This window comes from Typha latifolia, chromosome 11 (genome assembly GCF_019914945.1).
Source record: "Typha latifolia isolate L0001 chromosome 11, TyphaL0001v2, whole genome shotgun sequence".
NCBI lineage: Eukaryota > Viridiplantae > Streptophyta > Magnoliopsida > Poales > Typhaceae > Typha > Typha latifolia.
Window position 1 is genome coordinate 626,889 of NC_133096.1, and position 16,470 is coordinate 643,358.

General features: G+C 35.1%; 2 protein-coding genes across 4 annotated transcripts; both read right to left on the minus strand.

The window, feature by feature from the left end:
- Positions 1–5,981: 5,981 nt before the first annotated feature.
- On the minus strand, positions 5,982–7,802 carry LOC140797303 (basic helix-loop-helix protein 80-like). Of its 2 annotated transcripts, none has more exons than XM_073150643.1 (6): positions 7,421–7,802; positions 7,124–7,315; positions 6,982–7,047; positions 6,840–6,908; positions 6,670–6,756; positions 5,982–6,584 (listed from the first exon to the last, which is right to left on the minus strand). In XM_073150643.1, exons 1-6 carry the CDS (start codon positions 7,673–7,675, stop codon positions 6,423–6,425), a joined length of 831 nt encoding a protein of 276 aa, XP_073006744.1. In that variant the 5' UTR covers positions 7,676–7,802; the 3' UTR covers positions 5,982–6,422. The 2 variants fall into 2 exon arrangements, with proteins under 2 accessions (XP_073006744.1, XP_073006743.1); XM_073150642.1 differs by having other exon boundaries at positions 7,124–7,312; positions 7,421–7,782.
- Positions 7,803–9,996: 2,194 nt separating this feature from the next.
- LOC140797302 (long chain base biosynthesis protein 2a) lies at positions 9,997–13,447 on the minus strand. Of its 2 annotated transcripts, none has more exons than XM_073150641.1 (12): positions 13,029–13,447; positions 12,853–12,921; positions 12,667–12,755; positions 12,405–12,550; positions 12,179–12,303; positions 11,989–12,082; positions 11,711–11,874; positions 11,444–11,605; positions 11,221–11,347; positions 10,977–11,143; positions 10,548–10,655; positions 9,997–10,435 (listed from the first exon to the last, which is right to left on the minus strand). In XM_073150641.1, the coding sequence occupies exons 1-12, from the start codon at positions 13,152–13,154 to the stop codon at positions 10,343–10,345; spliced, it is 1,470 nt and encodes a 489-aa protein (XP_073006742.1). In that variant the 5' UTR covers positions 13,155–13,447; the 3' UTR covers positions 9,997–10,342. The 2 variants fall into 2 exon arrangements, with proteins under 2 accessions (XP_073006742.1, XP_073006741.1); XM_073150640.1 differs by having other exon boundaries at positions 12,853–12,948; positions 13,029–13,443.
- Between the last annotated feature and the right edge of the window lie 3,023 nt (positions 13,448–16,470).

Here is a 16,470-nt window from a genome sequence, read left to right on the forward strand (position 1 = left end):
ATGGGACATGGTTAACAGTCAGTCGAAGTGAAAACATAAGCCAAAAACATCCTTCTCATAAAAGCATGCATCGGAACATCTCAGGCATTTTGTCGAACAAGACATGGGCATGTCAATATCCGACAATTACTAGACACCTACATAGTTTTAAAAGGCGGCCGTCGCATAGCCAGCGGTGGTCGAACCAAATAATTGCGCATATGGACCGCCTACAGCCACATACACCACATACACCACATACATACATACATACATACATTGATGTGTGCATGAGAGCTAACGAACTATAACCATATTTTTCACATATCTATTGGTGGTCGTCAATTACTCATATTTGCTGGAAATATTTACCTGAACTTTTTTTTCTGAGTAAAAAAAAATCTATATATTTGTATAATTTTCACATTTCCTATCTATGAAAATTATTTTTAATATACGACGTACTTAAATTAGCGTAGGAGAACTCTTGGTCAAATGCTGAGCAGAAAAATTGGTGGTTTAGTTCCATTTGATTTGATGGTTCGATGGTGTGTTGGCTTAGAGAAGCGATTCGACATCATAACGATTTGGAGCTTAGACTGAATGGCTTGATACTTTGACTATGTTTTGTAAGCTTGCATATAGTTTGATTATCGAGAGGGATGACTTAACTATCTAGCCTATTATTTGATATATTATGAGATCTAAGCATCTTTATACCGAAAAAGGGATAGTCAATTTATTCGCCCAATCTTAGATATGATAAGAAATTATAGCATAATTTAGAGAAAGGGTGAGAAAACTAATTGAAAGGCTAAAAAAAGGGTGAAGCGTGAGAGAACTATATATATATATATAAGCGGTGGTACTGTCTGTCGACGATAGTGTTGCAACCCTCTAATTGTGAAGAATTAACCTAATGAAATTGACAAATTTAATATTTTTGAAGCTGACTTAATGATAATACCTTTGAGGAAAATAAGGTTAAATTTTGCAAAGTTGCTTTGTTTTTTTTTTAAAATAGTAATAAGCTTCAATAGAAACAGCAAAAAATGACCATCAAAATTACATCCTAACATCTCCGGAGTAAGGGATTCCAAGTCTATCCTTTATCAAAACAGATTGAAAGTCAGGGTGCCTTGACCCATCCCACAAAAGGAAGGAACACTTACTATCACAAAACATATAACATGACAAAATTTAAGTATGTTTATTGTTGTATCATCTTAATGCTAGTATACACTTCTTCTTTCATAAGGATTATATAAAAAGTTACCATCCATTTTTTGATTATTTTTTTGGGGAGGGGGGTTCATCTACATATTTTTCAAAATTCCTTATTTATTTCTACATCATTCTAAAGTTAATATTTGCTTATATACATCTCAAACGATACAATTTTTACAATCATTACATGGATACCACTTGGACTTAAGTAACCATTAAATTTGTAATAATTTAGACATAAAAAAATCAAAATATTTTTGTTCTAGTTTTCATAAATTTATCTTAGTTAAGATTATTTTGAGCATTCCTTTTAAATTATCTAATTTCAATTTGAAAAGTAACCATATAAATAACTATGCAAATAATATATATTTTAAGTGGTATACATACAAATATCAACTTTAGAAGTAAATAAGAGTTTTTTATGAGTATATATCCACATATAAAAAACCAAAAACCCTTATTTTATTGTTCTAAAATTAAGGAGATAATTCCTAATTACTTAGAAATTATCAAACCATATGGACTAAACCTCTTGATCTAGTGTATTGTTTCTCTAAATCAAATATGTTAATAATATATTTGTTTTACCACCAATTGGCAAGATCTTGTCTTTGTCCCCTTAATTGAAATGCACAATTAAAAGGACATCACTCTTTTCTATCAAAGAATCTTCAAGATTCCTCCTGCCTACTTTTCTGACATCCTAAGTTCATCACAACTCTCTAAAATAAACATTACACATTGTAGATAGTTCAAATGCTTTGATCTGAGTAATGGCATTTATTGCTTCCATTTACTACCCACCATGTGTTAGTTTTATCACAAACATATATATTTCTAGGAAATAAAATCACACATCATATCATTTGAAGAACACCCTAATAAATGAAAGAATCCACATCACATTCACAAAGTCTATGAATTTTTTTTAATCCTAGTTTAGTAGTTTTAAGAAGGCCAGCTACTATTAATGGATAATTAAATTTTCTTTCTCTCACTTCAAGATTGAGAGTTAGAGACATAAGTTCTTCAAGCTATAGAACAAGATATAGTGATAAACATTCACCTTTGGAATAAGGTCAATATTAATATAATTATTCTAATTTTTATATGAATATAAGAGAGTTTAGACCAGTACAAATTATTCTATTATTTAGTAGTATTCTTGTATAATGTGTAATAATTATGTCTGATGTAATATAAAATTAAAATAAAAATTTAGTAAATGACTAAAAGATTCTTTATAATGAATGAATGAAAGAGGAGAAGAAAGAGAAAAGAGGAAAGAGAGAGAAATAGAGTGATTAAAATATTTTGTTAATAACAAGATAAGTGTTTCTCCATTAACTACTACACAAGATTTATAACATACCCATATGTGTTAATTGGCTTAGAGGAGGGTGGCCTCTACCATCATCCTTACATGTTGACATGAGAATATAGCAAGTAATTGTCAATAGGAAAGTGCTCAAATGATCTTAAATTTTGAATCGCATCAGTTTAGTTGAGACATAAATATGTCCTTCCTTCTCTTAAGAATAAAAAAAAGAAAGAAATTATGTCATGCAGTTGAGAAGTCAAATTAGCCCTCTTCTTATTTTCTTTTTAAAACTAAAATACCTCTAAACTTCATACTTAACGAAATTTATTTTACTAATGCGCTGAACTTATCAATGTTTTGTCTAAGAAAGAAAAACGTTAATATGTTCAACGACTTCTTTTTATATATAAGACACTGATATGATTAATATTTTATATGTGATAATAAATAAAAAAATAAAATTAAAAAAAATTCCAAACAAACCACTGATAAATTCAATATTTTATATATTTTATTAATTAAATTTGTTGGCATTTCTATCTAAAAGTAAAATATTAATTTTCTCAGACATGAAATATGAACCACTGTTAATATTAAATTTAAGAGCAATAAATTTTGATTAAAAAAAAGTTTGATACAGTACTAATTTGGTGAAAAAAAAAGAACTCACAGTTGAGCTGCAACCTGCCTGAAGCATTGAATGTCCTCTGAACTATTTGACCAAATAGAACACCTTTTCTCTCTTTATGAAAGTCTTTTATTTTATTTTTCTCTCTGAATGAGTTCTCTTTAGAAAAGTTCCATAGGACAAGACATTAGATATTACTTGTGAAAAGAAGCTTTGACAGTTTGCCATGCTCCAATCCACACATATCCATGTGACAAAGAGTTTGTGATACTTTTGCTGCTTAAAAACCCTCCAAAAATTTTGGAGTAAATCTAATGAAGCATATATATATATTGTTTGCCATTTAAAAGTCTTAATTCAAAGTAGTAGGAAGACAAAGATTAATGGGCATTTTTTTTATTCACATATCTTTGCAGCCAAAAGAGGATATGAGAGCCAGCTCTTGTAAGATATATGAAATATATTGTTATAATAAATTTTTGCCTAAGGCCCTCATCTTATATTGAGATTAGCTTATAATCTAAATTTGAAGTTATTTTTATTAATGATCCTGAGTACACTCTTCAAACCAAACCCATCCTTGTCTGAGATTAAAGAAAGAATAAAAAAACTCTCCACCCCCCACCCCCCCCCACCTCACAGCACCACACGCGAACACGTGGCGCCATGCCGGGCTGGCAGCGTGGGGCGGGGGCCCCAGTGCCGGAGCCCGGCGCCGGACGATTGTCGGCATGTGGCCATGCCCAAAGTCTCCGTTTACGTTGCATGCATGCATGCATCCCATCCCCATAAATGAAATTTGTCACCTCATGGCTGGCTCATGGCTCATGCATTCCCTCCAATGCCATGAAGTGACACTAGGAAATATATATATATATATAATACAAAATTAAAGAAGCTAGAGGCCCTTTAGACATTGGCCCCTTTGACTGTTTTCGTACTTGCCCGATGTGAACTTGCACTGTTTTGATGGCATGGACATGAAAGTGATGTGGACATGGCAAGGACTTTTTTTTTAAACAAAAATAAATAAAATTAGTTTGTGTAAAAATTTTATATAAATTTTTATTTTCAGACGGACAATAATAAACTCTACGGTGCACACTCCGTCGTAAAAAAATATGTATTGACTATAGAAAATATATGCTTTCAAAAATAATTGATTAGGCGGTTATTTGATTAGATCCAATAAGTGGAGGCTTTTAGAATAATTCTTTTTATTAAATTTTTTTATGCAAATATAGAATAAGATTCTAGTATAGGAAAAGTAAGAATGAAAATTTTAGAATAACTCACTCACTTGTTGCAAAATGTAAATGATCAATTTTTCATCTCAAGTACTAAAAGTAATGTGACTACTTTAGAATACATTTTGTAATAAAAATATTTTGATATGGAATTTATATTTGTGATGTTATTTATGATGGTATTTATATTGTATAGATTATGATAAATTAAGTTAAATTATTTTTGGCTAAGAATTGTAAATAACTTTTGATTTTAAGCAATTAATAAAAGATTTAATTATATTTTCCTCTTTAGACGAAAATTATTTCACCCTCCTGAATTTTATTTTGTATTACTATGCCTTGAAATTTAACTGAATTACAACTATAAGCATGGGTAACAAAGATGATAAAGTAATTTAAATAACTATGTTTTTATTAAATAAATATGTAAATATTAGACGAGAAAGATTTTGTGTCTTAGTGATAAAAAAAAAACAGTTGAGGGGGATTAGCAATTTTTTGTTTTTGGTATTTCGAATTTAGTCAAAAATTTAAAGGGTAAAATGATACGAAATAGGGTAACGGTATTTTATTGTGTCTTATTGATGGCTCTGTTGTTTATACACCTTCTCAAACTGCTATCTTTCTTTAGTACTAGAAGAGTTGGTACTGAACAAGAGCTGATTAATTCACGGATATAGTATTTCTCTAACAACTCAGTGATTTGTCGTTGAAGATAAAATCCATGGGAGTAGCGTAAATGTCTACTAAGATACAAGGAGACTAAATATATTTAATATTTAAAAAATAAAAATAAAGATAATGAATATTTAAATGATATAAAGAATGGAATATGAAAATTTATGTAGACAACTATATTATAATATCACACTGATAAGTAATATTCTGATCTAATGGATTGCCAATATGTTTTTGGCTCCCCAGTGGAAGTTTCTTTTTAAGTAGTACCCTCTCATGGCTTGATCTTGTCTTTTGTTAGACAAACGAAAACATGGACCATAAAGGAAACAAAAGGTTTGAATTTATTAGAACATGTCGGTCAACTCCATTTTCCTATGTCTGCTTGTCTAAATTATGTATGAAAGTGATATCATCCCGTTAATATATATGCATTAAAAGCTAGCTATGATTGTACGTCTAGATAATTGGGACTTCATATTTAATTATCAGATCATAATTTATGCCAAGTGAGAAGTGCTATGTTTTACAAATCTTTAACTAATTTAAGTGAAATTAAATAAATTTTGTAATGTATCCTCTCTCTCTCTCTTCTTTTTCTGCACTTCTGACAAATTTTTTGAACTAGATATATATATATATATATATATACAGAGGTGCAGTGCAGTCAAGATACTATTTAAGCCTTTTTCTTTCATATATAGCTTGTACTTGGCTGTCCATAATCTTTTACAAGTCTTAAATGCTTTTTCCATTGGCATCTATAAATGAACAGGCTAAGTTGTTGGTTTAGGGTTATATAGAGGTTGATGCAAGTGTAATATTGTGGGGAAAAATCAACGCAAAAATTGTATTCTTTTCTGATCATCACTGTAGTAACAGTGAGAACAGTACATTGATCAAGATCCCAAGAGACACATGAATACATATATAGAAAGATATTCGAAGGAGAGGAAGTAAATTAATTGTAACTACACAAATATAGTCATATCAGTTGCCTTTGGTAGTACAAGGATCCTCTCTCTCTCTCTCTCTCTCTCTCTCTCTCTCTCTCTCTCTCTATATATATATATATATAAGACAGCAAAGACTACAAGGTAAACTTTTGGATTCTCATTTACATTTGAAGAAATATAAATTATCCTCTTGGAGCTTGGTGCATGAACCTACTGGACCAATAGGAGAGGATCTCCAGGAGATGTGGTCATTAATTTGTTTGCTGTCTCTCTCTCTCTCTCTCCAGGCCCAAACTTAGCTTTCACATGGACTAAGACAAAGGAATTGGAGACTAACAATGTGTGAAGAGATTACTACTACCTAGCATTCTTCTCTCTACTCAAAGGAGCCCATGCATGTCGTTAAGCTCTACTTGGCTTGGAAATCCTTCTATTTGCACACCCGGTTGCAGCATAGAGTTCTGAAAAGGGTTGATCACTTGATAGCTGCCTGTAGCATTGCCAGGAGTTGTCACTAGTTCATGTGGCATGCTCACCAGTTTCTGAATTAAATTATTTAAAAGATTAAATCTCTCATCAAAAGATTGTTATAGTGAACCAATTAAACAGCTTGGATCTTTGTCCCACCTCTGGTCTATTCACGTAGTGGTGATCGGAGTCGACGCCGAAGTTGTAGAACATGGGACTCAGGGAAGCAAGCTTCATTGAGAGAAACTAAGCACAGCTCACAACTAGATGAGTTAGATGAAGGCTAATAATTATATATGAAGAAAAGATATTAATTAACATATAATTACCTCGACTTGATTCTGTAAGGATTGGACATAGTTGATTATTTCATCTAGCATAAGGGCTTTTCCAGTTACCTATCACAAACATTAAACCCATTAAATATATAAGAAGTAGTTTAATTCGTTTGGGGTTTTGATTCACTCTCACCTTGTCACAGCCTGGAACAAGGCCTTGCAGCATCTTCATCCTCTCACTTATCCTCTCTCTTCTTACCTAAAAGTACATTACAAAGTTTAGGTTGTAATTTCTATATGTAGAGTTACAGATTTTGAAGAATTGAAAGACTTACCCTTTCTGCCAGACTATGGCTGTCTGTAGCCTGACCTCTTCTTGCCCTCACATGAATGAAGCCTGCAGGTGGCTCCCCACAAGCTTGTTTAGCCTTAATCTCATTAGTTTTAACCTTCTTTTCCTCTATTTGCTTCAACCCACAATTGGGTCTCTTGCGTTTCCTAGTCTTGCTTTCTTTGGAGCAGTACTGCTGAATGATCAAACAACACCCAGCTAAGAAATTAACAAGGTATAGAAAAAAAGTAATCAAAAGAGAAGTATCTATTAATGTATAATTTATGTTGGATATGTTTGCCTTGGACTGAGATGAGCTCAAAGAATTCCTTCTCCTCAGTGGAGGACTTTGTGGTGTTATGGACTTGGCACCAGAAGAGCTTCTCTCTGGAATGGCTTCAGATGAATAAGAGTAGTGAGGGAAGCAAGAGGAGGCCTTGCTCATCTCTCCAGTGTGAACTTGTGGAGGGAAGGGGGTCTCCATTGAGGTATTTGGAAGGCAGGAGAAGTCTAAAAGGAAAGGTTGATGTTGGTGGTTGTAAGAGAAGGCCTCCATTGGAGAAAGCTAAAGATTTTTCTTTTTCTTTTTTTCCTTCTCTTCTTCTTTTTTAATTTGTATCAGAGAATTGAATGAAGGAAAGAAGAGAACTGGATAGAGTTTGCAGCTCTGAAGCAGTTGTGTCTCCTGATGCCTGGGTTCCTTGGTATTTAAAACTGAGGGGGAGAGAGAAAGAGAGAGATGTATGTGTAGATTTGACTGGTCTCATCAACACTTCCCCACACCCACACCCTCTACCTTGTGGCATTGTCTTGTGAAATTAGTGAAAGGAATAGGGGGCTATTGGTAGGGGTAAGGTTTGGCTATTAAAGACCCAGAGATACTGTTTGGTTTCTGTTGCATATCTCTCTCCCTCTTCTCACTATATTCTTTTTCTTTTTCTTTTTTGCAAATAATTATAGGGCTCTAAAATTTATAATCTTAATCTAATGACTATAATAGCTAATTTTTATAATTGGTACTGATTTTTTTATAGCGGTTCTAACACCATATTACACAAAAAAAAGAGTGCTTAAAAAAATTAGATTATGTGTGTCTAACTCCCAGATTATTTATTAAGGTTTTTCTCTTTTAGATTCTAAATGTAATAGATATATAATTAAGCCTTGATAATAGAATATACGCTTAATACTAGACAATTTTAAATTTAATTCTTTATCTCTATAAAAAAAGAATTTAATTTAAATTTGATTCGTTATCTATCTGTCTCTATTTGTTATCAAATTTCTAGTTTAAATGAATCCTAGGCTAATGAGAAATATATGTAATTAATTAAAAGATTAATGCTATTGGGAAGATAGAATTTAATTAAATTTTTATCAAGTTAACTATAAAAAGACACCAATACTTTTATTCTGATATATGTGTGCATTATTCTCAGGGCATATATCTTCTATCTGATAAATTAATAATATAATTATTAAGAAAAACATGAAGGGTATACATATAAATTACTAAAATACTCCTTTAAATTAAATATAATTGATTATCGAAACGTCTAAATTAATTACTCTTCTATTTAATCAGTTTGTCAAGAAAAAACAATACAACAATTTTTGTAAGAGAATAGCAGCATGCAAATATTGTAACAGTTGGACTGAGCAAGCAACTAAAATCTTCTTCAAATGCAGACTAAAAAACCACCAAATCTTGCATGTAGGATTCTCTCATTAATTGTTTGTCAAAAAAACAAGCATGATGTGAAAACAATACAACAATTTTTGTAAGAGAATAATCTCTGAAAGTACTGCAATCAGATTCACTGATTGCAGTATATCTTCAGATCCTTATGCTTGCTCTGCTGATAACTGGCCATTATGATGTGGTTCCCAGTTTTCTTATGCTTGTACAAAGTGTTAAGAGAAAACTAAAAAGAACAAGTAACTGAAGAGGAAAGGAAATAAGAATGAATAAGAACAAGGACTCAAGAATACTTTAAATATGCTAAATGAATTGAGCTCCAAGTTAATCATGCCTCAAAAAACTTTATTCTGCTTCTCTGTTCTTTACTTGATGTTTGAATGAGAAGCCAGTGTGGCAAATTTCTTTCTTCTCTGTTATTTATTCAGCTCATACACTATGTCTTGGTGTACTTTGTAAATAAGTTAGACAGATTGATTGTTCCATCTTCACTAGATGTTGGCCAGTAAATGAATCGAAGTAAATATGTTCTTCATATTTACTTTCACATCAGTCCTCTAGTTCTAAGATGTCTCTTCCTATTAGTTGCAATTTGACCACTTGTGTCATCTACAAATTAATGTTGGGCCCTGTCACCTTGGCAACTTTCATACCACCATGGCTTGTTTCACTGAAAGTACAAGGTCATAGTACTGGGTCTTCTGGGTTAATTTTGTTTTAACATTTTGCAAGGGTTAAGATGTATGAGTAAGGACTGAAAGTTACCTTAAGAAAATTGAACAGGAGATGTTACTGGCAATGATGAATACTAAACAAGCACTGATAGGATTAAAAAATTAAATTGTATAAGGATTAAAAGACTGTTACTACACTAGGCACTGGTGAAATAGTAAGGTATACAATTTTTTTTTTCTTTTTTCCTTTTTGTGTGAGAGAGAAGCGAGAACTTAATGATGTAAAAGTAAGTTATAAAGAAATTTCGGCTTCGAAAATATAAGCAAAGCTCAACACAAAGAGATGAAACTATATTGGCTAGTTTCTTTTGGGGCAGTAGGTGGGAAGGGGATTGTTGAACACGAAGAGAATAAGTTAAATGGATAGTTTGGCATCTTACCAAAATTCATACTTATAATCTCTTTAAGCCAAAGCGTCTCACATCAAATCTGTCACAATATGTGTTGAAGAAAAACTATATTGAATAAATCATATTATCATCATCTAATTACAAGATTGTAGTACATTTTTATAGTATCCCCTACATATTACCAATCTTAAACAACTCTGATAAGTAAACTCCTAATTTCAAAACAACTCTAAAAGATAAAACTCTAATTTTAAAACAACTATAAATATAACTTCAACTAGGATTCTGGAAAATAAGCTTAACATAGATCTAAAAGATTAATTTGAATCCAATTCGGATATAATCTACGACAGATGTTTGATTGATGGAACTTGCAAATCTCCAGCATCATTCTTTCTGCAGTAGTGGCTAGCAATGGGATCTCTAGAACAAAGACTTCCTTACTCCCGTTTCTTCAGGCTATTTTGAGCTTGCTTGGGTGGTTCCACTGGGAAGTATTTGATTCCTACAAGGTCACCAACTTTGCTAATAACCTGGAAAACAAAGACCAGAGATCGATGCAGTATTAGTACCATTAGAAATTTTCGACTTTCAATTTGACGAGCAGTAAGTAGGAAAGGTTGGAATCTTGAGATTTTAACTGACCTCCAGGCCTTTGATCAGGTCTTCCCTGGTGTGTGAAGCAGATATGCAGATACGAGCCCGGGAAAGGAGCAGAGGTGTTGCAGGGAATGCAACAGTCACGATAGCAACCTACACAATAGCAGGAGCAAAATTGATAATAAATGTCAATTTTTACTCATTAATGGGTATGGTAAACATAAACAAACAGGACATAATAGGCTCTGGGAGATTACTTTTAAGCAAAAAAGTTCAGACAAATAGTCACTGTTTTTGAATAGGTTCTATTTGACAACAGATAATTACTAAATTCTGTCCCACCAAATTTGTCCTAGATACCCTATTTCATTGTATTGATAGAGATTATAGATCAGGTAATTAGAATCTAAAATGGTCTTGATGGAACTTATAGAGTTGAATGTGCTTTCTCTTAGCAGCAAGAATAGTACTCACATTTTCCTTGAGACACTCCCTGGAGAAGGCTGGGATTTTTCCAGGGTTGTAGAGCATTATTGGCATAACAGGTGAATCATTGTCCCCAAGAACTTCAAAACCCATCTTCTGGAGCTCTGATCGAAAGAAATTGCTGTTCTCCCGTATGCGCGCGAGTTTCTGTGCACCTAAGGCAAGAAAGGAAATTAACACACAGGTGAAACAATGGCAGGATTGACAGCATGATTTAACTTTCTTTGGTTACCTCTATTAGAACCATCTTCTCCGAGAACTACTGTGATCGCAGATATAACTTGTTGTACCGCAGGCGGCGACATGGAAGTTGCATAAATATGTGCTGGACATGCATATTTCAGATGCTGAATTATCTCCTGAAAGTGGAACAAGAAACTCTTTTAGCAGTTATCACTTAATTCCCTAGTTTTGATTGCATGGAGATGCCAGATGAAGTCGATGGCGGCACCGACCTTTGATGCTGCAATATATCCTCCACAAGATCCAAATGATTTTGTGAAGGTTCCCATCATAATGTCTACATCAGCTGGATCCACTCCTAGGAGCTCACAGACGCCACGGCCTGATTTCCCAATTGCACCAATGCTGTGTGCCTCGTCTACGTATGTATATGCCTGTTAGCAATGAAGAATAATATTGAATAACTTCTCAGGTTGTCAGGAAGATTGCAAAGCTCATGTATGACTGTTAGAGATTTAGTAGTATGGAGGTTTTGGGACCTTGTATTTCTTGCAGACTGCTATGATCTCAGGAAGATTGCAAAGCTCTCCTTCCATGCTGTAGATACCTTCAATAATAACAATTATCTTCTTCCAGGGTCTATGTGTGCGAGGCTGTCCATCAGCTATCTGCTCTCTCAGCACCTCTTCTAAGTGGGAGGGAGCTATAAATTTGAGCATATAGAGAGGTTGAGTTTCATTGCTAAGAATAAAAACCACAGTTCTGTACTAGATTAAGCCTTTAGAATAGTTTTGTGAGTTGTCAAGCAGAAACATACAATTATGTTGGAAAACCCGCACTGCTGCACCCGATCCGCGAGCACCGTTAACAATCGAGTTATGGTTCAGCGAGTCACTAATTATCAGCCCTCCCTGCAAATGATCACAGCAAGTGAAACATAAATCAGTGAGATTCTGACAAGGAACAAAAGAACCATGGCAAAATATGATCTAAGAGACTGCGCAAACCTTCCCAATAAGGCAAGGAATGATGGCAGAGTTTGTAACATAACCCATGCCGAAGAGTATAGCAGCTGGTTTGCCAACAAAGCGAGCAACTAACTCCTCGAGTTCGACATGCAGCTTAGTCGTGCCTAATGCCAAGCCAAGAGAACACACTGAGTTTAAGCCAAATGTTTGAACTCTTCTAATAAAAGTTGCCAATATATATACAAACTAGGCAATAATAGCTCACCTCCATCTACTCGGACACTGCAGGTACTGGGTGAGTATTTCTTCAGAGATTCAATAACACGAGGTGTGCAGTACTCATCGGCAGCAGCAAAGCCTAAGTAGTTGTATGATCCTAGGTTGAGGCATTTAGTAGTATTGGAGGTTCGGCTGCATCCACAAAAGAGAGCAATGGCATCCTCAGGTTCATTCTTAAAAATTGAGATTTTGATGAGAACTAAGCTGCCAAACATATAAGGAATTATAGTGAGAGAAGCACTTCTTACTGCATTGTCTTGTTGTTGTCATTTGAGTAGCGTTCAACTACATCAATCCAAGCGTCTGGTGAGCTTGCAATTGGCCGGCAAAAACAATCCTGCAGAATCACACATATTTTCTATAAGGTTAAGTTTTTCCTAACAGCAGAAAGGAAACAAAGAATATTTCGTTGCAATTGGTCAACGAAGGCAAACCTGGACGCGAAGGTAGAACCGGCGGACGTAGAAATCTTCGAGCCCCAAACAGATGGGCGCGTAGCAGCCCTGCTCCAGAGCGGCAATGGAACAACTCTTAGAAATCCAATCCAACAAAGAGATTTTCTATCAGATGAGGGGGAAAAAGATGAACCGAGAATATCAGAAGGCGATACCTTGGCGTTCGTGGACTTGAGCCAATCGATGAGCTTCCGGGAGAAGTCACGCAACTGCCCGAAGGCGAAGAGGAGGCCGAAGCTGAAGAGGGTCGTCACCGCGGTGGTGTACGGCAACCTCACCATCTCCCAAGCTTTAAAGAGACAAAGAGAGGAGAAGAAGAAGAAGAAGAAGAAGAAGAAGAAGGAAATGGGAGGGGGATGAGGTTGAAAGGAGAAGGTGACGAGGGGTTTAAATAGAGGAGAGTTTTAAGCGGCAATCCGCTTCTTCGGTGTCTTTTTGCTCTTCTTTTTCATATTAGAGTTAATTATATATTTATTAGATTAATATACATATATAAATTAATAGAAATAAAAAGTTAAAAGAGTGATATGATTATTTAATATTTTGATGTTAGTTCTTTTAATACTCTTGAGTAAGTCTTTTTAATTGTTAAGGTGCAAGTAGAAACAGAACTATTTGATCAAATAAGAGATATTTTAATATTTTTTTTAAAGATAATAGGATATTTTTTATTCCACTCATTATTTTTAAGTTAAATTTAACCTTAAGTATTTCTGAGATATTAAAAGTAAATTTTAATAATAATGACGATGATAATAAGATAGTGCCACTACAGAGATCTTCTTAGGCTCCTAAATTGACATAAGAGATCAATTAATTCATTAAATAAGGATATATATGATGCAATCTTGCCACAGCTGTGGTCAAAACACATTAAATTCACCTGAAACAACCAATTGAACAAGTCCTCATTTAAGCAAATGACTTTCTTGCACCTACCAACAAAAAATTTCAACTCTTATTAATAGAGTGGTTGGAATAAGTCAGCCATTAACTAAGAAGTCAAGCTCTTGCAATCTCTCACGGTTCATTTAGTAATATATATATATATATATATATATATAGAGAGAGAGAGAGAGAGAGAGAGAGAGAGAGAGAGAGAGAGAGAGAGAGAGAGAGAGAGAGAGAGAGAGAGTTTATACTAAGTAATGTTTAGGTTGCAATTAAGATATAAACTTGTTTCAAATGTATTCACCTAGACATATTTTTATTTATCATATATATATATAACTCATGAATAAAAAAAGAATTAATTAAATTATAATTATCACTCGTTATTAAGCAGCAAAAGAACTATATATATGGACCCTAATCCTAATCCAATTTCTTAATCAAGAACCTTTGGATTGCGTGAATCGATACGAGTAGCAAGGTCAAGAAGTGCAACTGAAGCTGTTAAAGGAATTCATACTGTTGAATCGATCACCTTGAAAAAGGGGCAGCAAGAAAAGAAAGAGAAAGATACTATACAACAAAAGTCAAAGGAAGAAGTCTACGCCGATAAATAAATGATCTTGTTATACGTTGTGGTGTGACCGTATGTGGCTTGCAGGATGAGGACGAGAATAGAAATAATTATTTCAGGGACGTACAACATCAGCTTGTTTAGACGTAGTCCAATTTGATTGAGATCACTCTAAAATTATACTATTTGTGTTGCGGACAGGTATGGAAATGGGTTGATTATTTAAATTAAAGGGAGATCTTGACGGTGATAAAAGAGGAGGAGAAGGTGATATGTGGACGAGGATATTTGCGGTGAGAAATGCGAATAGAATAAAAGGGGAGAAGAAGTCGATCTTACAAGAAGTAGGGTTGCGCAGACGAGGAGAATGATCTAACTAATGAAAGTTATTTGAATTGAAGAGAGATCTTGATGATGATGGAAGGGGAGGAGAAGGTGATATGTGGATGGGGATATTTGTAGTGAGAGATGGGAATAGGATGAAGGGGTAGAAGAGATCGCTCCTAGAAGAAGTAGGGTCGTGATAGACAAGAAGAAGGATCTAACCAATGAAGGTTATTTGGATTGAAGGGAGAACTTGATGGTGATAAAAGGGGAGGAGAAGGTGATATGTGAATGAGGATATTTGCGGTGAGAGATGGGAATATGATGAAGGGAGAGAAAAGGTCGCTCCTAGAAGAAGGAGGGCTGCGATAGACGAGGAGAAGGATCTAACCAATGAAACTTAGGAGACGATAAGAAGTTAGAGCAAGAGAGAAGAAGAAGAAAAGGAGAGATAGATAGATAGAGAGATAGGAGAAGAAGATATGATTTTCATAACATAACTCAATTAGGGTGCGCTTCAAAATACTTAGAGGCTACCCTTTGGACTCAAACAATAGAAATAAAATCCTAAAAATAAAGTGTTCTCGCCGCAGTGCGTTCGAATGTGAATTTTTCGTTCTCTATATTTGCAAATGCCTGCAGGGATTTGAACATGTGCATTTGAACATACTCGAGGCCATTTCGAATGCACAAATCTCGTTCTCTGTATTTGTGAACACCTACAGGCATTCGCATAGTGCGTTCGAATGCGATCCCCGGTGTTCGAACGCCCTTCGACAAAAAACTTTATTTTCTTCTAAAACAAATTTATTTCTATCGATATAACTTGGTCCAACTCTAGTTGTATCAATCTGTCACGCTTCCGTCACCTTGGTCTTAAGGTGAGAAGTCCGAAAAGCGTTCCATGATGTCCTTCTTAGACTCCCATGTCGCCTCGTTAGAATGCCATCCCAGCCACTCCGCCAAGATCTCAGTCTCTAGTCGACCTTCTCAACGACGCCTCTGTCTCGCCAACACACGCACCAACTCGTATGCATGTGTCTCCTTTATTGGATCGGGTATCTGTGTGCTCACTACTTGATCCACCCCTACTCTCACCCACAGTAGCGATACATGAAACATGAGATGAACTCGAGATCCCTCCGGCAACTCCAATCTGTACACAACAAGTTTCACTCGCTTCAATATGCGAAACGGTCCAAAATACTAATGCGCTAACTTGGGATTGCGTACAGGACGTAGGGTAACTTGACGATATGGCTAGGCTCGCACAAACACAAGGTCCCCAACCTCAAACTCCAACTTTCGATGTCGGCGATCATACACTTGCTTCATGTGGTACTAGGCCATTGTCATGTGCTCCCGTAACCTCCGTAGAACCACATCCCAATCTGTTAGGTCCATCTTTGTCTCCGTCCTCACTACTAATGCCTCAGGGTCATATGTTCTCAAGGTAGGTGGTGGCCTACCATACACTATCTCAAACGGTGTCATCTCGATGGTCTTATGAAATATAGTATTATAGGACCACTCCGCCCACGATAAGTAGTCGAGCCATCTCCTCGGTCTCTCACCCACAAAGCACTGGAGGCACTGCTCTATGCCCTGGTTCACCACCTCAGTTTAGCCATCTGTTTGTGGGTGATAGGCCGAACTGAGGTTCAACTGAGTACCTTGGAGTTTGAAGTACTCGGCCTAAAAGTCATTAATGAAGACTCGGTTTCGATCGGATACAATCGAACGCGGCTTGCCGTGAAGCCTAACAATGTCGCGCACAAACACCTCTACGACCGTCCTTACTGAATATG